Here is a 23,094-nt window from a genome sequence, read left to right on the forward strand (position 1 = left end):
AAGGAGGAAGGGGGCAAGGGCTGGTTCAACTCGCCAGCAGAGGTGCAGCCTTTTGCCTCCAGTTTATCCAGAGACTATTAACCTGGCCGAGTAACCCAGCCAGTGGACTTTTGCACATAGTGAGAGGACTAGTACTGGACAGAACTTAGTTTTTATGGACACAAACGCACTGGATGTTACTGGTTTACCAGTGTTTTACCGTGGACTTTGAAAATATGGACTTTTGAAAAATAACAGATTAAAGGCTGCGGAACATTACATGGGCTGCTGGAGGAGCCCCTGGCCAACGGGAGACGTCTGGACATCTCAGGTGCAACCACCCCCCCACACTGTCCAGAGCTCTGATCAGCTCAAAGATCATCCCACTCCGAGAGCTGTGAATGTCGCGGGGACAGACCTGTCACAAGTGGAGGAGGCAGCACATATGGGACTCCGGTCCCTGCGCATTGCTAACCAACTCCTACATCGCTGGAGATCTACAGTAACAGCCAGAGGTGGCAAAAGTACACACATCCTTTACTTAAGTAGAAGTACAGATACCTCACATCATATTAATATTTGATAGATAGATAGATAGATAGATAGATAGATAGATAGATAGATAGATAGATAGATGATTGATTGATTGATTGATTGATTGATTGATTGATTGATTTCCACACGGAGAGTTAATGAGGTGATACCGGAGAAAGTGCACCTCTTCAAGTCAAGAAGCTTTTATATATAAAATCATAGACATTTACAGAATTAAATGATGTATTGTTTCTATCTCTACGATCAATAAAGACAGTAATTTAAGTTTGTGTTGCCATTATGAGGGAAAAACCCACAAAACGCCACCTAGAGGGTAAATTGTGTAAAACATGGTGGATTTGGTGTTTGATTTGAGACTTAATCAGTAAACAAAAGTTTACTGATTAAAAATATTTTTCGGTGGAGTTTATTTATTTATTTTATATCTAAGTAAAGAAGGGACGTCGTGAATAAGTATATTTTTTTGCTGGAGGTTTTAATTTAGCTTCTTTTATATTTAGTTCTTTATTTATGTATTTAAATTTTTTTTTTTTAAATGGTAAAAACAGAAATGTGCGCTGAATTGATGGCGCGTTAATAACATTTAGTGCCGTTTACAATAATTTTAATTTTGACAGCCAGATATATATATATATATATATATATATATATATATATATATATATATATATATATATATATATATATATATACATATACATATACATATATATATGTTGTTACCTAATGAATGTATCCAGGCTGAAGATCCACATATAGAACACAAGCAGAGAAAAGATGATGATGATCAGGAATGTGTCTGTTCTCAGTCATGTTCTCATCACTGACTCCCTCTGTCTCATCCACATTAACCCCAAACTTCTTACTGCTTCTGCCTGCTGATTCTTATCTTCGTAAAGAGTGAGAGTCAGGACTTTATACACCAGCAGATTGAAAAAGACGCGCAGTAACAGGAAATCGCTGTTAGCAGAGGAGCGTGTTCAGCTGAAGGATTATGAAATCATTGAGACCTTTCCTGCAGAGGATGAACTTTTTCCACAGCTGCACATCGCATAAAGTGGCCACATACCTGAGCAGAAAGAACAGTGACAGAAAATGCTGACTGTGATGCAAACAGAAACTTCTCCAGACTAATGAAATCAAGGATTCAGGTTGATTTAAATTTTTATAAGCGTGTGGGGGATCTAAAGATGTTTGAGGCTGTGTGGTGTTGTGTTGAAGCTTTATGTTTTGTAATAAAAGAAGATTTGTACTTTTTACTGGAACTAGGCTAAAGAACCTGACCCTCCCACCCCTCCCCCCAATGTTACACTGTCATATCTTTTATATATTTAATATTATTCATCTTTTTATTTATTCATTTATTTATCTATTCATCCATCTATTTAATTAAATAAACTTGATACCATCTGGCATTTAACATGGTTTGTGTCAAATAAAGGATTGTAAAAGTAAAAAAGTCTCTCTCTCTCTCTCTCTCTCTCTCTCTCTCTCACTCAGTGGGATCTGGTGTGTAAGAACAGAGGGATGAATAAAGTGATGGCCACCATCTTCTTCATTGGAGTGATGATAGGAGCAGCGATATTCGGCAGTCTGAGTGACAGGTCTCTAAAATTAATCGTTTTTATGTTTTTTTTTTTTTTTTTTTACACAGAGACACAAAAATGTTCTGAAGTACACTATATTGCCAAAAGTTTGTGGACACCTGGTCGTTATTACGGTATGTGCTTTTTGAGCATTGCATTCCACATTTGGTCCCAATTTGCTCTTTTAATTCCCTTCACACTTCTGGAAAGATGTTCCACTAGATCTTGCAGTGTGCTTATGGATATCAGCCACAAGGGTGTTAATAAAATCAGGTACTGATGTAGGTGAGGAGACCTGGGGTGCAGTCAGTGTTCACATTCATCGGAAAGATGTTCAATACGGTTGAGACCAGAGCTCTATAGCAGACCACCAGATCTTTCTCCCAAAACCTTGGAAAGCAGATCTTCATGGAGCTGGCTTTATGCACTGGGGCCATGCTGGAACAGGTTTGGACTTCCAAGTTCAAGTAAAAAATTTTATTGTACCACATCCGCAGACATCTGAAACAACTGTGTGCCTCCAGCTTTGTGGTGACAGGCAGGAAAGGTCAGGTGTCCCATTATACAGTTATTATATAGTGTAACAGAAGTGTGTATCAGTGCTCACTACAGCCAGTCAGGTGTTGATTCAATTTCTCTAAAAGCAGTTCTGATGGATATATTTATATATTTATATATATGTTTATACAGTTCTCTTCATCACTCCTCTGGTTTAAGCAGTGAGTCTTCTACATTACAAAGTGGTGTTATTCCTTAGATATGGCCGGAAGACCATGTTGATGGTGTCCTATGTGCTGGCATTATGTTTTGCGATGGCGAGCGTTTTCTCCTCCTCCATCATCATGTTTGCAGTGCTGCGGTTCTTCACGGGTCTGAGTATCACCGGCATCGTCATTGTCACCAGCGTGCTTAGTAAGAAACATCTTCATTTCACCAACATATATTTCCTATATACTATATCTCCTACATACCATATGCTCAGGGCCAGTGCTAGCTATTGGGAGAGCAGAAGATTACCCTGGGCTTTAGGCTTGAAGGTGGGGCCTCATAACCATAACAAACCTATACACTAGTTCACCTATCAAGATTGGCAGTGTAAGATGAGGCTCTTTATTCATTATGTATAAAATAATCACTCACCTGAATTTGAAGCAGTTAATATCAGCATTTAAATGTGGGTCTCCGCCCTCTGAATGCTGTGTGCTGTGTGCAGTGATAAACAAAATCCAACTTTTCTGCTTTCTGACCTGATTGCCCTGAAACTAATGCATTTCTCAGAAGTTGCTAAGCGAGAAGCGGCGCAGCCACACAAAGAAAGCAGAGCTCATAATGAAGCTTTGTGAGCTGTCATCATGTATTTTTAATTATAATGTATTATTAAAATAAACTGAGCTTTATCCTGCAGATTCGGACCACGGAATAAAAATAAGAAGATCTGCCCTTTTAATTATTATTATTTAATTTTATTTACGTATTTATTTTTAGTGTTGACCTTAGTTTATTTAATATTTAATTATTATGCACATTTAAGTAAATATATAAAAGTACTAATAACAAGTTTGTATAAATAAAAAGGTTAGAAATTATATTAGTTTCAAGTGTTTTTTTTAAGGTGGTATCAAAAAGATTGGAGACTACTGGTGTAACTGGTGCTGTTCTGACCCACATGCATTACCACGTCTGTAATTTCATCACGGGCAGTAAGTACGAGCAAAGAGCAAACGTGAAATTCTGCATAAAACTAAGCAAATTTGCAAAAATATCAAAACTGTTCGGCAACTTGGACTTCACCCTCTTCCCGTGGATGAAGATCCAGCTCTGTTTTGACACTATTCCAGAGATCTGGTGCAAATTGCAGAAGGTGCTTGACATTTGTTTCAAGATGGCCGCGCAGCAGTAGCTCGCAGTGGCCTCTCCTGATCCAAAAATTCCACATACATGGACACCACAGACAGCTTTGTTCATGTGTACGACCACCAGACGCTGTTACGGTACAGAAATTATGCAACAACAAATCTGCATGATGATGTAGTTATGACCTTTGTGACCTCGGCTTGCTGCAACCTTGGCTACAATGACCAGGCCCCCAGCCCTCAGTGTCACCTGATGCCGGTGGCCAGGAGAGGGGAAGTCGGAAGCGGTGCTTGAGGAAGTGGAAGTGTGGCAAGAGGGTGGGTGTTCATGCTAGGGTAAAGGCTAACCCAAGCCGGCCGGCTCTCCGGTCCATTTTACTTTCTGCTCCCTGTACAATAAATTGGATTACATTCGATTCCAGCGGACCATGCTGCAGAGTTTAGAGACTGCTGTGTCTTTGTTTTTACAGAGATGTGGCTCAGCAACTCTGGATGCTGCCATCCAACTACACACTCTAGCCGTGTTTCATGCCGACAGAAACGCAGCTCTGTGCGGTGACTCGCGGTGGTGGTGTGTGTGTTTATATCAACACGGAATGGTGTAAGAACTCTGTGCTTGTCTCACGCTACCGCTCATCACTAGTGGAGTTTGTGACTGTAAGATGCAGGCCATTTTATTTGCCACGGGAAATCACCACAATTTTCATTGTCGGAGTGAACATTCCCTTCAGCGCTAATGCTAACGAGGCACTGTGTGAAATCTATGGCGCTATTAACAACCTGCAGAATGCTCACCCCGACGGATTGTTTATTATCGCCAGACATTTCAACCATGTGAATCTCAGGACTGTACTCCCTAAACTCCATCAGCATGTGAACTTTGCATACGACAGGAGTAAAAACGCTGGATCTTGTTTACACAAACATCCTTGGCGCATATCGTGCAGAGCCCCGCCCCCATCTCGGCTACTCAGATCACATCTCTGCTTTGCTAATTCCAGCATAGAGACCGCTCTAAACTGGTTCTGAAACAGGTGAAAACATGAACAGCAGGAGCCGCCTCTGCTCTTCAGGACTGTTTTGATTGCACTGACTGGGACATGTTTAGGGAGTCTGCAACCAACGGCGATTCCATCAACTTGGAGGAGTTCACATCATCAGTGACCAGCTACATCAGCAAGTGCATTGATGACATGACCATCTCTAAGACCATCACTAAACACTCCAACCAAAAGCCATGGATGACCTCAAAAGTGCACACACTGCTGAAACAAAGAGACTCTGCCTTCAGAGCAGAGGAACGAGATGGCCTAAGAACAGCAAAGGCCAAACTGTCTCGGGCCATCAGAGTGGTGAAGCATGAACAAGCCAAGAGAATCCACAGCCACTTCCAGGACAGCGGAGACACCCAGCGCACGTGGCAGGGCATCCTGGAGATCACAAACTGCAAGACAACGTCACCTATTTGTGACCGTGACGCCTTCCTCCCAGATGCGCTGAACGACTTTTGCACCTCTGCACAAGGTGGTTTAGATTGTCCATAAAGTGTCCGTGTGTGGTATGGTGTGGTGTAAAGTGTCCATAAGTGTCCGTGTACGGAATGGTGTGGTGTAAAGTGTCTGTGTGCGGTATGGTGTGGTATAAAATATAAAGTGCACTGTGCTGTGCGAGTCCAGAGTTTAAAGTGTCGTGGTGCGAAAAGAAAAATATGTGCAGTTTGCATAACGCCCAAAACGTTCCACGGACAATGTCATTTTCCACGACCATTTATCTGGCCCTCACCCACCTAGACAACCTAGTTAGCACTGGGGCTCCTCAGGGCTGTGTGCTCAGCCCACTGCTGTTCACTCTGCTGACTCACGACTGTGTAGCAATGCACAGCTTGAATCCGATCATCAAGTTCACATGGTGGTGCATCTCATCAGCAAGAACGATGAGTCAGCATACAGAGAGGAGGTGAAACAGTTAACAACCTATTGTAGAGCAACAACCTGTCTCTTACCGTTGACAAAACTAAAGGAGAGCACAAAGCGACTATTCTCCACTGATCATCGATCATCAACAGCAGCTAATTCCCTAACTTCACCTGGTCACCCAACACCAAGAGCCCAGCAGCGTCTCTGCTTCCTGAGAAGGCTGAGGAAATCTCATCTCCCTCCCTCATCCTAAACATGTTCTACAGAGGAACCACCAAGAGCATCCTGAGCAGCTGCATCACTGCCTGGTTTGGGAACTGCACCGTCTTGGAACGCAAGACCCTACAGAGGATAGTGAGGACAGCTGAGAAGATCATCAGAGTCTCTCTCCCCTCTATCATGGACATTTACACCACACGCTGCATCTGCAAAGCCAACAGCATTGTGGACGACCAAATACACCCCTCACACACACTCATCTCTCACACACACACACACACACACACACACCATTTAGCAACCATTTATAGTTCCTCTCTTAATGTTAGTCAGAGATTAGGATTCAGCTTTAAATCATTTGAAGTGCTCGTTCTTAAAATTGTACTTTCAGACATGGATAGAAAACTCGCTCTGGTCACCGTGTACAGACCCCCAGGGCCCTACGCTGATTTTCTTCAAGAGTTTACTTGTTTTCTTTCAGACCTTTTGATCAATTTTGATAAAGTGCTACTTGTAGGAGATAATAATATTCATGTAGATGATGTAAACGATGCTCTAGGATTATCATTTGTGGACTTATTCAACTCTTTTGTGGTTAAACAAAACGTATTCAGACCAACTCACCATTTTAACCACACACTAGACTTAATAATATCCCATGGAGCAGACGTCACTGATATAGATATTTTATCTCAGAGTGATGACATCACAGACCATTATCTCATACTGTACACACTACCGGTAGAGCAGATTAGCCGTGTTTTACCACACTATCGACTTGTTAGGACTATTGTTCAGACCACTAAGAACAGATTCATAAATAACCTGCCTGATTCATCTAAATTTCTCACTAAACCCATAACTGCTAATAATCTCGATGAAATGGCTAACAACATAGACCTTATCCTCACTAGCACATTAGACACCGTTGCCCACATCCAGTTAAAAAAGGTTAGAGAACAAGCACCTGCACCTTGGTATAATAGTCATACGCATGCCCTCAAGAGAACAGCCCGTAATCTGGAGAGAAAATGGAGGAAAACTAAATTGGAGGTATTTAGAATTGTGTATAAAGACAGTATGCTTAGCTACAGACAGGTGCTAAAAGCTGCTAGAGCTGAACACCTGAGCAAACTCATAGAAAATAACAAAAACAATCCCAGGTTCCTTTTTTACTACAGTAGCTAAACTAACTACAAATCAGGGATCTGAAAAATGTGTTCCATCACAGTTTAGTAGTGAAGGCTTTATGAATTTCTTCACTGAAAAAATAGATAACATTAGAAAAACAATTGTGGCGGTCCAACCACTGACAGCATCTCCTGACACAGTCTCACCTTCAACTCCACAACTTCACTGTTTTACATGTACAGGACAGGAAGAGCTGCATGATGTTATTACCAAAGCTAAATCAAGAACATGTCAGTTAGATCCAATTCCAACTAATCTACTGAAGGAAGTGTTATATACAGCTGGTGAATCTCTTCTGAATATTATTAACTCCTCACTATCTTTAGGTCACGTCCCTAAACCCCTCAAGTTATTACAGACCCATTTCAGATCTCCCATTTATGTGTAAGATTTTAGAAAAGATTTTTGCTGCCCAGTTCTGTTCCTACTTACAAGAGAACAATATCTTTGAAGAGTTTCAGTCAGGTTTCAGGCTCCATCATAGCACAGAAACTGCTCTAGTTAAAATCACTAATGACCTGTTTTTAGCTTCAGACCAGGGCTTCATCTCGCTGTTGGTTTTACTAGATCTGATTTTACTAGTGCTGCATTCGACACTATAGATCATGATGTCCTCCTAGATCACTTAGAGAATTACATCGGCATTCAGGGACAGACATTAAGCTGGTTTAAATCCTACCTGTCCGATCGTTACCATTTCGTAGACTTAAATGGAAAGCTATCCAGGCTAATGCTAGTAAATTATGGCGTGCCACAAGGTTCAGTTCTAGGACCCCTGCTTTTCACAATATACATGCTCCCCTTAGGAAATATTATTAGAAGGCATGGAATTAGCTTCCATTGTTATGCTGACAGTGTTTTTTGCACCTAACGACTGCTGCTACTGCTATTTTTGCTACAATATTGTGAGAGAAAGTCCAGAATCCATCTGCAAGTGGAGGTGCAGATACCCAGGTTACTGAGCTTAGTGATCAGTACAGTGGGGAGGACTGTATTGAACGCAGAGCTAAAGTCAATGAACATTCTGATGTAGTTGTTGCTTTTATTCAGGTGGGTGAGAGCTGAATAAAGGGCTGTAGAAACTGCATCCTCTGTTGACCTGTTCAGGCGATAGGCAAACTGGTGTGGGTCCAGTGTAGGTGGTAGACCCACAGTGAGGTGATTCAGGACCAGTTTCTCAAAGCACTTCATAGCGATAGGTGTGAGTGCCACTGGGCGAAAGTCATTCTGGCATTCGGCAGATGAGTGCTTAGGCACAGGTATGATGGTTGTGGTCTTCAGGCATGTAGGAACCATGGTTTGGGCCAGTGACAGGTTGAAAATGTCGGTAAAAACCTGTGCCAGTTGTCCAGCGCATGCTCTGAGAACACGTCCCGGTATGCCATCCGGGCCAGCTGCCTTGAATGCACTCTGCTAAACACTGAATTTATCCATCAGTAGTAGTATTTTATAATCAGTGTGAGATGTAATTGGGAGCAGTGTAGATGATTAAAACAGGGCTGATGTGCTCATATGTTCTAGATCTAGTGAGGACTCTTGCTGCTGCATTCTGAACTAACTGAAGCTTATTTCTGCACTTACTCCAACACCCAGACAGTAAAGCGTTACAGTAGTCTAATCTAGATGTTACAAAAGCATCAACTAGTTTTTCTGCATCCTGTAACGACATCATATTTCTAATTTTAGCAATATTTCTAAGGTGAAAGAAGGAGATCCGGGTGATATTATTCACGTGAGCGTCAAAGGAAAGACTCGGGTCAGTGAACACACCAAGGTCTTTGACTGCTGTACAGACTGAGACAGAAACACCATCCAGAGATGCATTGTCTCCTCAACATAGTTAAGCTGTGTATCATCAGCATAGCAATGGAAGCGATTCATTTGTTTATGTATAATTTCATACAGAGGCAAAAGCAAAAGCAGTGGGCCTAAGACAGATCCTTGCGGAATACAAAACTTTACCTTATCTTGCCTATACACCTACTGAATCTCTATAATACTGCGACCTGTAAGTACACTACAGCAGGACAGGTTTTATTTTTGCTCACATACACACCATGTGTTTCTGTGTGTGTGTGTGTATGTGTGTGTGTGTGTGCATGTGTTCTCAGCTGTGGAGTGGGTGAATATAAAGAGCAGGAAGTTGGTGGGTGTGATTGACAGTTTGAGCTGGACATTTGGTTACATGCTGCTTCCTGTGATGGCGTACGGAGTGAGAGATTGGAGATGGCTGACTGTAACGGCCACATTACCTCTCACTGTGGCGCTAATCAGCTGGAGGTCAGAACCTTTTATAAAAATCTTTACTAAAACACACCAGGAATAAACATGATATGAAATATATCAGTCACATTCAAACAAATAAATACATTTTATTGATAGGGTTAGGGTTAGGGTTACAGAAAGTTACACAAATGCTGATTATGGCATCAGAGGAACTAAACTTGCACAGGTGGAACATTCACCAGGTGTAAATAATTCAATAACATGCCAACGCTAAATATTGACAGATCTAATGTGTATTTTACATGTACAGTATCTTCCTCTATATTACATGTTTTTAAGAGTTCAGAGTTTTTAGATTCTAAAGCTGACAAACTGTTATAAATTTCCACCAGAGGTACAAGTGAAGAACCATTCTGAGTTAAAGGTTAAACACTGCTCATGTTCACAATCAGATCTGTATCTGATGTCAGGGAATGATTATTCTGTTTAATTGTGTGCTGTGTGTTTTAATGATAGGTGGGTTCCAGAGTCGGCTCGGTGGCTAATTGCTAATGGCAATGTGGAGAAAGCTCTGTTTTACCTAAACAAATGTGCTGTGATGAACAAGAGGACCAAGGCAGCCAACTCCTTCCTGAAACCAGAGGTGTGTGTGTGTGTGTGTGTGTGTGTGTGTGTGTGTGTGTGTGTGTGTGTGTGTGTGTGTTGGATTTTTCACGTTTCCTTCGTGCTACATCAGTGATGTGTTTGTAAGTCACTGGTGGTGAAGATTACACCATTAGAGATACACTCTACACTCTGCTGATGGTTTGAGAGGAAGAGCAGCAGAGTTTTGGCAAAATAAAGTCATTGAAAAACTTTAGTGTTCCCAAACTTCAGCACCACAGATACAGAACCAGAATGTTCTAAATAAACATTGGTAAAGCAGGACAGGAAGAACCAGAGCACCTTGAGCAACTCCAGATTGAAAACTTCTCAGTAACTGGAGAACAACAGGGCTGACAGGGAGAGGATAGGAGAGGACACCAGTCCAGTCAGAGTGTTGTCTCTCCCTCCCTGGCCATTGCTCTACTTAGGACAACTGTTTGTTTTGCACTAGGAGAAGTTAGTGATTATAGACCTTCAACAGTGAGAGATTACTAAGAGTAACATTATAAAGTGGTGTAAATTGACAAAGTCAGTGTCCAATAGATTAGCATGCTCAGGTCCCACCCCAATGTAGCTAACAGCAGGTTATTTTCACTGAACTGATAGATGTCCAGGTGGTGTTCCAAAAACAGCGCCAACTGGACTGGTAGGGTGGAATCGTATCATCCCAGAAACGTGCCACTTACATGTCTTGCAGTATAGCTTAAAGCCTTAGACCTTCCTGTTTTAGCTTTACTAATTTAAACAATGACTGAAACTTTGTATAACAGGCATTTCTCATGCTAATTGCAATCTTACAGGGTGTAATCAAAAGGTTTGGAGACTCGCTCTGTTTACAAGAAAACACTTTATTCATCTATGTTTCCACACAATCACCTTCACCAAACAGTCCCCTTGCACAGTAATACAGCACTCCCAGTGTTCTTCTGGAACATGTCCTAGAAGTCTCCTTTTTGAAGCGAGTCAAGCACCTTCTGCAATTCTTGCTGAATCGCTGCAATGGTGCCAAAACACATTTGGATCTTCATCTTCAGGAATATGGCAAAGTCATGCAGGGGTCAAATCTGGTGAGTGGAGTTGGTTTGGAAGTGAGAATTAGTGGATTGCTCTATGACAATCATCATGCACTAGTTTCTGAATGTTTTGACATTTTTGGGGGTTGATCTCATCAAAGGTCTTTCTGATCTCTCATCATATTCGTGATGTCATTCCTCTCTCGAAGCATGTGTGCCGCTCAAAACACCTTGAATATCTGGTTGCAGCAAGTGTCTCTGTGGCAGATTTTTATGCAAAATTTCACATTTGCTCTTTGTTTTAACTCACTGTCCGTAATGCACGTGGGTCAGAACAGCACCGGTTACACCATTAACCTCTGAAGATTTTTATACCACCTTGTATGATAAAGTGCTCGTTGTATTTTTCAACTATAAGTCAGTTTAGATTAAAAAAGCATCTGCTAAATAAATAAATGTAAATGTAGTCTCACAACAGGACAAGTTCAAATGTTTATAGATTTCAGCTCAGCACTATAATAACCCAGTATCTGATCAGTAGCTGAGGCTGTTGGGCTGTTACAACTCCTCCCTCTGTAACTGGATCCTGGACCTTTTGACTGAAAGACCTCAGGCAGTCTGGACCAGGAACTGTGCCAGTTACATTGAGTACTGGGGCCCCTCACTTACTAATAATTTGCTGCTGCTGATCCCCATGGACAGCCTGAGGATACAACCAGTCTGGCTTCAAAGTGGCACATTCCACAGAGACGGCCCTCTTGGCTGTCACTGAGAAATGACATGCTGCTGGATCAGAAAAGCTGTCATCTGTACTTATCCTCCTTGACCATTCAGCAGCATTCGACACAGCATTCCCCCCTAGCAAATTTTGCTAGTGTTACTCGTTCCTTTCGATTTCTTCTCTACAAGGCTTTGACAAATTCTGTCCACACAGGCTGCCCAGGTGCTTGTTTAGTCTCTTGTGATTTTGAGACTGGACTACTTCAGCTCTCTGCTGGCAGGTCTTCCACTGAACGCTATTCATTCACTGCTAATGATCCAAAATGCAGCTGTGTGACTTGTGTTCAATCTGCCAAAGTTCTCCCACACCACCACACTGCTGCTCCTCCACTGGCTTCCAGTAGCTGATTCAAAACACTGATGATGCCTACAAGGCGAAAAATGGATCAGCGTCACATTAACTCAGAGACCTCATCACATCTCGCCCCTCACCACGCTGTCTAAGATCCTCCAGCACTGCTCCACTGGTTCCACCTTCTCTCAGAATGAGAGGTAAGTATACTTCAAGGCTCTTCTCTGTTCTGGCACCAAGGTGGTGGAATGAACTTCCCCTAGATGTCCGACTATCTTCAAGTGACAGGTGAAGACCCTCATCTCCATGAAACACTTTAACTATCCAAGTTTGCTTTGTTAAAATAAGACAACCAAAAAAAAGTGAAAAAAAAAAATCTTAAGTTTGTGATCTACTGTACCAGTCTAGATTTATTCAGTGATAGAGACTTAAAGCACTTTTGTAAGTCATTCTGGACACAAATGTCTGCTTAATGCCACCAAGGTAAATTTAAATGTAGATGAATTTAGGACTGAAAATAAATACACAGTGTGAACAGTTTGATGGTATAAATTAAGGATAAGCATCCTTCACTTTCCGTTGGCTCCGTCTCGACTATTTTTGCTGTCGGAAGAGCGCTTTTTTCCCTGTCTGAGGGTTTGAAAGCAGTGAGTGAAGGATATTCACCAGAACTACAAACACACACTACAGTAATCACATTAAGGTACGTAATTTCTCTATTATGGCGAACATCCAGTTCACTCAGTGTGTGAAGTGTGACATGTTTAGTCAGTCTTTCTCCGTTGTTAGCGATAATTTTATCTGTGAGAAGTGTAAGCTAGTTTGCTCTTTGACGGAGAAGATCTTAGCATTAGAGGAGCGCATCCAGAGTCTAGAGAGAAGTAGTGAGTGTGAGAGCAGTCCAAGTTCTGCAGGGAAAGTCTGGATGCCCTAGGTGAAGGTACTATTCCCCCGACTCCGGCATTAGAGCCCTCGCAGCGGGGTGAATGGGTGACGACTCGGCGGCATACTCGCAAAGCCAAAGCTAACGCTAAGGCTCGCCCACGGAGCACCATTCCTCTCCGCTTGGCGTGTCCAACAGGTTTGCTCTCCTCAGTGAAGCACCCGCTGAGAAACCTGAAAGAGTTCTGGTTTTAGGAGACTCCATTCTGAGGCACGTGAAACTAGCTAGACCTTTAGGGGCACCAGCAGCACAGGTTATGTGTATACCGGGAGCCAGGCGCCGGACATAGCAGGTCAGCTTAGATTCTTAGGAAAGCACAGGTTCTCTAAGATAGTTTTTCACACAGGAGCTAATGATATACGCCGACAGTCAGAGGTTACTAAGAGTAACATTATAGAGGTGTGTAAATTAGCGAAGGCAATGTCCGATGCTGTAGTATGCTCTGGCCCCATCCCAATGCGACGTGGCGATGTAGCCTACAGCAGGTTATGGTCGCTGAACTGCTGGATGTCCGAGGGTGCTCCAAAACAATGTGGGCTTCATTAATAATTGGAGCATTTTTGAGGGCAAGGCTGGCCTGTTAGGGCGGGACGGTGTCCATCCCACCCGGGAAGGTGCTGCTCTCATTTCTTGTAGTATAGGTCATAGTCTCAGAACAGCACTAGTTAACAAGTGACTGTCTAGAGCCAAGGCCAGGGAGCAGACAGACAGGCTAAACCGACCGTCTGCTAGCTGCACAGAGTCGTCACTCAGGATCCACCATATTGAGACTGTGTCTGTCCCCCGAGCAAAACCAAAATATAGGAACTATCAGAAAGTCTGTTTAAGTAACCTGATTAACATTAAATTAAATAGGACTGAACGCACAGCAGCACCTCTGATCTAAAAATAGGATTGTTGAATATTAGATCTCTCACGCCAAAAGCGCTTACTATAAACGAAATTATTACCGACCAGGAGTTTAATATAATGTGTTTGACAGAAACGTGGATTAAATCGAATTAATATGTAGCATTAAATGAGGCGAGTCCTCCTGGGTATAGTTACATACACCAACCCCGTCTAAATGGCAGAGGAGGCGGAGTAGCAGCTATTTATAATAATAATCTAAACGTCACACAAAAGACTAAACACAAATGTAAAACATTTGAAGTTCTCTACACCAACATAAAATATTCAGTGTCTGAAAGCAGGTCAAGTCAGTTAATTCCACTAATTATTATTTATAGACCCCAGGGCCCTACTCTGATTTTCTGATAGAATTTGCAGATTTCATTACAAATCTAGCTACTTCTTTAGACAAAGCATTAATTGTTGGAGACTTTAATATTCATTTTGATAATCAGGAAGACTCCTTAAGAGCAGCAGTTGTGTCCATTCTAGATTCAGTCGGAATTAATCAGAATGTTATAGGACCCACTCATAGTGGTGGACACACTCTCGACTTGTTGTTAACATTTGGATTAAAAATAAAAAACTTAGTCATAATTCCACAGTCTGAAGCTATTTCAGACCATTATCTAATCTCGTTTAAAATTTGCCTAAGTCATTGCATTTCTACCTCACCACGTTACCGTGTTAAGCGTACTTTCACGTCAGCTACAGCAGCGTTTTATTAATTATCTTCCGATATTACGATATTAGATAGATCTCCGTCAGACCCGAGAGCTCGACTGGGCCACTGAACATCTAGAAACAACGTTACGTTACACTCTAGATGATGTAGCCCCTTAAGACCAAAATGATCAGGGAGAAAAATTAGCACAGTGGTATAATGATCATACGCACCTTAAAACAGAACACTCGAAAACTAGAGCGTAAATGGCGTCAAACAAAATTAACAGTATTTCAAATAGCATGGAAGGAGAGCCTCCTAAATTATAGAAAATCTCTTAGTGCTGCCAGATCAGCATATTTCTCCTCCCTCATAGAAAATAACAAGCATAATCCTAGATTTTTATTCAGCACGGTAGCAAAATTAACAGGGAATAAAAGCACTGCGCTAACATGCACACCATCAATAGGTAGTAATGATTTCATGAACTTTTTTAATAATAAAATTGAAAACATCAGGCAAGAAATCCAGGCGGTTAATATAAATCCAAATTATTTTACAAGTAACCCTGTAGACAGCAGTGTCATTATAGCAGACAATCAATTACAAAGCTTCACTACTATTCATGAGAGTGACTTAATTTCATTAATCTCCTCATCAAAATCATCAACCTGTATTCTCGATCCCTTGCCTACTAGTTTCTTTAAACAGATAGCTCCAGAGGTAATCAAACCTGTTTTAAAAATAATTAACTCTTCCATTAGCACTGGTTATGTACCAAATCCTTCAAACTGGCAGTTATCCACCCCTTATTAAGAAACCTGACCTTGACCCATGTCAGTTGTCCAACTACAGACCGATATCAAATCTCCCCTTTATATCCAAAATTTTAGAAAAGGTTGTAGCACAGCAGTTATGCTCACATCTGCTTATGAATAACATTTTGAAATGTATCAGTCAGGATTTCGGCCTCATCATAGCACAGAGACGGCGCTAGTTAAGGTGGTAAATGACCTGTTATTGGCCTCTGATCAGGGTTTTGTCTCCTTACTTGTTTTGCTCGACCTTAGTGCAGCTTTTGACACCATTGATCACACTATACTGCTTGCTAGACTTGAGAATGTTGTAGGAATAAAGGAACAGCTCTCTCTTGGCTCAGGTCTTATTTGACTGATCGCTATCAGTTTGTGGATGTAAATGGTGAGTTCTCCACGCTCTATGAGGTAAAGTTTGGTGTTCCTCAAGGATCTGTCTTAGGCCCACTGCTTTTCTCTTTATATATGCTGCCTCTTGGTGAAATTATTCATAAACATGGGATTCGCTTCCATTGCTATGCTGATGACACACAGCTGTATATTTCAGCAAAGCCAGATGAGAGAGATCAGCTTAACAATGTTGAGAAGTGTGTAAAGGACATTAGACAGTGGATGCTTAATAACTTTCTTCTGCTCAACTCAGATAAGACGGAAGTACTTTTACTAGGACCACATGCAGCTAGAAGTAAACTTTCCGATTACGTAGCATCTCTGGATGGTGTTTCTGTTTCAGCATGTACGGCTGTCAAAGACCTTGGTGTGATTATTGACCCGAGTCTTTCCTTTGAGTCTCACGTGAATAATATCACCAGAATCGCCTTCTTTCACCTTAGAAATATTGCTAAGATTAGAAATATGATGTCGTTACAGGATGCAGAAAAACTGGTTCATGCTTTTGTTACTTCTAGATTAGACTACTGTAACGCTTTACTGTCTGGGTGTGCGGTAAGTGCATAAATAAGCTTCAGTTAGTCCAGAATGCAGCAGCAAGGGTCCTCACTAGATCTAGGAAATATGACCACATCACCCCTGTTTTAATCAGTCTACACTGGCTCCCAATCAAATCTCGCATTGATTATAAAATATTACTACTGACGTATAAAGCACTCAATGGTCTCGCACCGCAGTATCTGAGTGAACTTCTGTACCAGTATGATCCTCCACGCCTACTTAGATCAAAAGGTGCTGGCTATCTGTTGGTTCCTCAAATAATGAAGACTACAGCAGGGGGCAGATCTTTCTCTTATAAAGCCCCACAGTTATGGAACAGCCTTCCAATCAGTGTTCGGGACTCAGACACAGTCTCAGTGTTCAAGTCGAGGTTGAAAACGTATTTATTTAGTCAAGCCTTTTATCAGTAGATTTCTCTTAGGTAAAGGCACAGATCTGGAGGGAACATGGATATAGAGTGTTTGGTGAACTGGTATATTTGTATGCTGTCGTCCCTCACATTCACACGTTCACTCAGGTTTGTTGACGGTGGTGTGGTGGGTCGTCTCTTATCCCAGAGATCCCTCATGTCTGTGTTACCTTCTGGTTCTCCCTTTTAGTTATGCTGCCATAGCGAGTCTTGCGAGTCCAAACTGCACAGTGACATTAACTTTCATACACCAATAGTTACACTTAATAATCCATATCCTTTTCTTCCGTCATTCTCTCTCTCTCTCTCTCTCTCTCTCTCTCTCTCTCTCGGTCGAGTTAAACATGCTCCTGAGGCTCCAGTGACCAGTGTTCCTGCTCCTCTCCTCCTTGGATCTTCACACTTCTGTGCAGCTCGGGACGGTCTCTTAATTCCGGAGTAGAACGGGTGCTTTGAGGACGGATTGGACTGTAGTTGGTGTCGGCGGTCTGCTGCACTGACTCGGGAGTGCAGTTTGCTTCTGATCATCATCACTGTACCCCACAACATTGTATATCTGCTTCAAATGGACATTTGGTGCAACCCAGATGAGGATGGGTTCCCTCTTGAGTCTGGTTCCTCTCAAGGTTTCTTCCTTATGCCATCTCGGGGAGTTTTTCCTTGCCACAGTTGCTCATCAGGGACAAACATACTTACAAAGAACATATTTATGTTTAATCACCACATTATCTGTGTAAAGCTGCTTTGAGACAATGTTCATTGTTAAAAGCGCTATACAAATAAAAATGAATTGAATTGAATTGAAAATTAAATAGACTTTTTGATGAAACTATAATGAGCAGATCTCTGGTGTCCAACTGATGAGGATTGGTTTCTTTGGAGCCTTGAAAATAAATTCAATTTACAGAAGTGGTTTCAATTCAATTCATGTTTATTTGTTTTGTGCTTTTAATAATGAACATTGTCTCAGAGCAGCTTTACACAGATAATGTGGAGATAAAAATGAAGATGTTCTTTATAAGTGTAAGTTTGTCCCTGCTGAACAAGTCGGTGGAGACTGTGGTGAAGGAAAAATTTCCTGAGATGCAGAAGGAAGAAAACTTGAGAGGAACCAGACTCAAGAGGGAACCTCATCCTCATCTGGGTGACACTAAATGTCCATTTATTACAGATAAACGATGTTGAGGTGCAGTGATGGAGATCAGAAGCAAACTGTAGTCCTGAGTCAGTGTAGCAGACTGTTTATATTAACTACAGTCCAAATCCATCCTCAAAGCTCCCATTCTTACTCCAGAATTTCATGGAACCACCCAAGGCATTGATGAGAAACATCTCCAGCTGCACAGAGTCGCCTCCAATCGAAGAGAACATCATCCAGAGGCAGACCTGGACTAAGTGGGAAGATCCACAGAGGAGAGAGAGGCAGGAACAGTGATCACTGAAACCTCAGGAGCATGTTTAACTCGACCAAGAGAGAGAGAGAGAGAGAGAGAGAGAGAGAGAGAGAGAGAGAGAGAGAGTGACAGGAAGAGAAGGATATGGATTATTATGTGTCTTTATTGTTGTATGAAAGTTAATGTCACTGTGCAGTTTGGACTCTGGTAAGACTCGCTATGGCAGCAGAACTAAAAGGGAGAACCAGAAGGTAACACAGACATGAGGATGTCTGGGATAAGAGACGACCCACCACACCACAATCAACAAACCTGAGTGAACGTGTGAGAGTAAGGAGATGAAAGCATAAAAATATCCCAGTCCACCATAGTCATGTCAAGTTTATTTGTATAACGCTTTTCACAACAGACATTGTCTTAAAGCAGCTTTACAGAAATCAACAGTGAAGGTGAATGGTGTGTATTTATCCCTGATGAGCAGCCGTGGCGACTGTGGCAAGGAAAAACTCCCTTAGATGTTATAAGGAAGAAACCTTGAGAGGAACCAGACTCAAAAGGGGAACCCATCCTCATTTGGGTGAAATCAAGAGTGTGATCATAAATCTTTTAACAGTACAGAGAGTGACACTGGACACTGGAGCATGAGAACTAACATGAGCACTGGAGTATAAGATTATAAGTAATGTTCTTTCTACAGTCTTATACAGTCTTTATGGTTATTAACTAGGAGCTACTGAGCTCAACATTTGAGATCATCACAGATCCAGCAACAGCTTCTCCATGCCAGAGCCTTTAAATACCAGGAGGTCCAATGTAAAAACTCCACACATGTAGTGGGATCCAATTGGCACTGGTACGTCTCGAACTCGCAAACGGATTGTAGCGTGTTCAAAGACTGGAGATACATGGAGATAAATCATTTGAAGTTTTATAAGTAAGAAGCAGTAGTTTGTAGTGGATTAGAAACAGGAAGCCAGTGTAGGGATGAGAAGATTGGGGTTATATGATCATATTTTCTCGACCTTGTGAGAACTCTGGCTGCTGCATTCTGAACTAACTGAAGCTTCTTTATTAATGATGCAGGACATCCACCTAGTAATGCATTACAATAGTCCAGTCTGGAGGTCATGAACGCATGGACAAGCTTCTCTGCATCAGATATAGACATCATGTTTCTTAGATTAGAAATATTTCTAAGGTGAAAGAAGCTGTATTTGTAACTTAGTTGATATGATTTCTGAACGAAAAGTTCAATTCAATTCAATTCAATTCATTTTTATTTGTATAGCGCTCTTAACAATGAACATTGTCTCAAAGCAGCTTTACACAGATAATGTGGTGATTAAACATAAATATGTTCTTTGTAAGTATGTTTGTCCCTGATGAGCAACTGTGGCAAGGAAAAACTCCCCGAGATGGCATAAGGAAGAAACCTTGAGAGGAACCAGACTCAAGAGGGAACCCATCCTCATCTGGGTTGCACCAAATGTCCATTTGAAGCAGATATACAATGTTGTGGGGTACAGTGATGATGATCAGAGTTGCTCTAAAATAACTCCCAGGTCTTTTACTGTTGAACTAGTAGTTACAGAACATCCGTCTAAATGCAGGTTGAGATGCTGGAGCTTCTGTGTACTGGATTTTGGGCTGATAAGCAAAATCTCTGTCTCCGTCTGTGCTGATTTCTGGAAGATTATTGATAAAACGCGCTGCTGTAGCTGACGTGAAAGTACGTTTAACACGGTAACCTGGTGAGGTAGTAATGCAGTGACTGAGGCAGATTTTAAAAGAGAGATGAGATAATGATTTGAAATAACGTCAGACTGTAGAATTATGATGAATTTTATTTTTAATCCAAATGTTAACAACAAATCGAGAGTGTGTCTCCACTATGAGTGTGTCCTATAACATTCTGATTAATTCCAACTGAATCTAGAATGGACACAACTGCTGCTCTTAAGGAGTCTTCCTGATTATCATTATAAATTTAGAAGTCACCAATACTTAATGCTTTGTCTAAAGAAGGAGCTAAATTTGTGATGAAATCTGCAAATTCTATGAGAAAATCTGAGTCGGGCCCCTGGGGGTCTATAAATAATAATTAGTGGAATTGACTGACTGGACCTGCTTTCAGACACTGAATATTTTATGTTGGTGTAAAGAACTTTTAATGTGTTACATTTGTGTTTAGTCTTTTGTGTGACGTTTAGATTATTATTATAAATAGCTGTGACTCCGCCTCCTCTGCCATTTAGACGGGGTTGGTGTATGTAACTATACCCAGGAGGACTCGCTTCATTTAATGCTACATATTCATTCAGTTTAATCCACGTTTCTGTCAAACACATTATATTAAACTCCTGGTCGGTAATAATTTCGTTTATAGTAAGCGCTTTTGATGTGAAAGGTCTAATATTCAACATGCATATCTTTAGATCAGAGGAGCTGCTGTGTGTTCAGCCCTATTTAATTTAATGTTAATCAGGTTAGTAAAACAGACTTTCTGAAAATTCCTATATTTTCAGTGTTTCAGTGTTCAGTGTTTTCCTTCCACTACCCTTTCAGTCCTGCATTAATATTTAGAGAGAATTTTCTGAGCTTCTTAAAGAGATTAGCAGAAGAAAAAAGGAATAGATACAGAAAGCACTACAGAGAGAGAACATCTGCACTGACATCTCCATGCTATCTTCATCCTGCTGCAGGTTCTCTCATCTATAGTGTCAGAGGGAGAAAACCGGACATACACCTATCTGGACCTGATGAAGACACCCAACATCAGGAGACTGGCTTTGCTGACAGGAATCTGCTGGTGTGGAGAACAACACACACATTTATTATTTCATTCATGTCTACTTTCATCTTTATCTAACACACACACACACACACACACACACACACACACACACACACACACACACACACACACACTCTCTTAAATGTTTTGAATGCTGGTTGTTATAAGGGAAAAACACTCCATTGTGGAAATGATAAAAAAAGGTCTGAAGGTTGTAAATCTGACCTTGTTCCAGGTACGGCGTGGCTTCCTCTTACTACGGAATCAGCTTTAACATCAAAGGCTTTGGTCTGAATTTGTATCTGAACCAGTTCCTGTATGGTACTGTGGAGATTCCTGCAAAAGTGGTTGTCTACCTGCTGCTCGATCGGATCGGACGGCGTCGCACTGAGGTGGGCGGGCTCCTGATGGCAGGCTGTGCACTCATTATAAATGTCTTCATATCAAAAGGTAAGGAGCCAACGTTTCAAATTATACATATTATTGTTGAAGTGGGTGTGGCCTCTGGACCTGTCCGTCATTCGTCTCTCTGTAGATCAGTGGATTGTGCGCTCAGTGATCGGAGTTCTGGGGAAAGGTTTCACCTCCATCGCTTTCTCAACACTCGTCTTGTACTGCTCTGAACTTTACCCCACTGTTATCAGGTAACATGCACACACACTAGCGCACACACACAGATTACTATTCATCTATAAACTGTGTGTGTGTGTGTGTGTGTGTGTGTGTGTAACAGACAGAATGGAATGGGCTATAACTCCTTCATGGGGCGACTGGGTGTGGCTTTAGCTCCACTGATCCTCCTATTGGATGATGTGTGGCTTCAGCTGTCGCAGGTGATTCTGTGTGTCATTGCGGTGGTTACAGGTTTGGTGGCAAGTCGCTTACCTGAGACAAAGGACAGGTGTCTCCCTGAGACTATAGAGGACATCGAGGGGACAAGGTCAATATTTAACTTTACATTTAATTATAACACAGACATGTTTATTCCATCAGAGGCAAAAATATAAATAAAAATATAAATAATAATATAAATCTACAGTACTGTGGTAAGGTTAAAGGCAGTTGTCAAAAAATGCTAAAGGCACAATGCTTTTAAAACATAATTATTATTTTAACAAATAAAAAATTTTCTTTTAATTAACGCTTTTCTGAATGAACAAAAATGGATTGTAAACAAACAGAATAGAAATCTAAATCAAATCATTTGTTGAGACACAGTTTGGCTTCAGTTCCTTTTTCCCGGATCTTAACATCAAGTCTGTCTTGGATTAAATGAAGAGACAGCAGAATTTGAGGATCCAACTTCCACAGAGGATCTGTGATTAGTTCTCCAAGACATTTGAAACAACCTACCTGCTGAATTCCTTTAAAAACTGTACCCTATTTCAAATTTTCTATCTAATTGTAAAACAAAACCAAGCTTTCGCCATGAACATAACCATAGAATTCGACATGGCGATAAAAAAAAAAAGAAATAAAAACTGTACTTCGGAATGCAATTGTACCGAGAAGAAATGACAGAGGCAAAGAGAGGTCACCAAATATTGATTTCTCTTCTGTTCATTTCCTTTACACGTATTTTTAAACACATTTCTACAGAATTTTTCACAAGCACCTAAATGTACTGTACATAACATGTATCTCATAAACCCAGAGTATGAAATTAAGAGTATATTTATTATACATTGTGGTCTTTTATATGTATTATTAATTATAAATTATTTTTCTCATGTGTTAAATATTCTCAGTATTTTTACCTGTATGCTGTAAATACAACTAAAAGGTAATTCTAAACATATTTACACTTTATATCTAGGAATATATATATATATATCATACCCTGTGAAAGTCTTTACCTTCTGTCAGATTACTCCCTGTAAAATCCAAGTTTTTGGAGTTGTAGGAACATGTCATAACCTCACCATCAAAGTGAAAATAATATTTTAAAACATTCTGGAGCATTATTACATAGTAATTT

The 23,094-nt window shown here is 41.0% G+C and overlaps 1 protein-coding gene across 1 annotated transcript in view; it reads left to right on the forward strand.

Annotated features, from left to right (window-relative positions):
* Nucleotides 1-23,094, forward strand: part of LOC124390111 (solute carrier family 22 member 7-like) — a 36,237-nt gene that overhangs the window by 12,074 nt on the left and 1,069 nt on the right. The window contains exons 2-9 of the mRNA XM_046855835.1: nucleotides 2,035-2,138; nucleotides 2,878-3,032; nucleotides 9,411-9,579; nucleotides 10,042-10,168; nucleotides 21,025-21,131; nucleotides 21,352-21,566; nucleotides 21,652-21,760; nucleotides 21,850-22,056. Of these exons, the coding sequence (XP_046711791.1) occupies nucleotides 2,035-2,138; nucleotides 2,878-3,032; nucleotides 9,411-9,579; nucleotides 10,042-10,168; nucleotides 21,025-21,131; nucleotides 21,352-21,566; nucleotides 21,652-21,760; nucleotides 21,850-22,056 (1,193 nt within the window). The remainder of the gene's footprint in view (nucleotides 1-2,034; nucleotides 2,139-2,877; nucleotides 3,033-9,410; nucleotides 9,580-10,041; nucleotides 10,169-21,024; nucleotides 21,132-21,351; nucleotides 21,567-21,651; nucleotides 21,761-21,849; nucleotides 22,057-23,094) is intronic.

The sequence above is a fragment of the Silurus meridionalis genome, chromosome 8 (genome assembly GCF_014805685.1).
Source record: "Silurus meridionalis isolate SWU-2019-XX chromosome 8, ASM1480568v1, whole genome shotgun sequence".
In the NCBI taxonomy this organism is placed as follows: Eukaryota; Metazoa; Chordata; class Actinopteri; order Siluriformes; family Siluridae; genus Silurus; species Silurus meridionalis.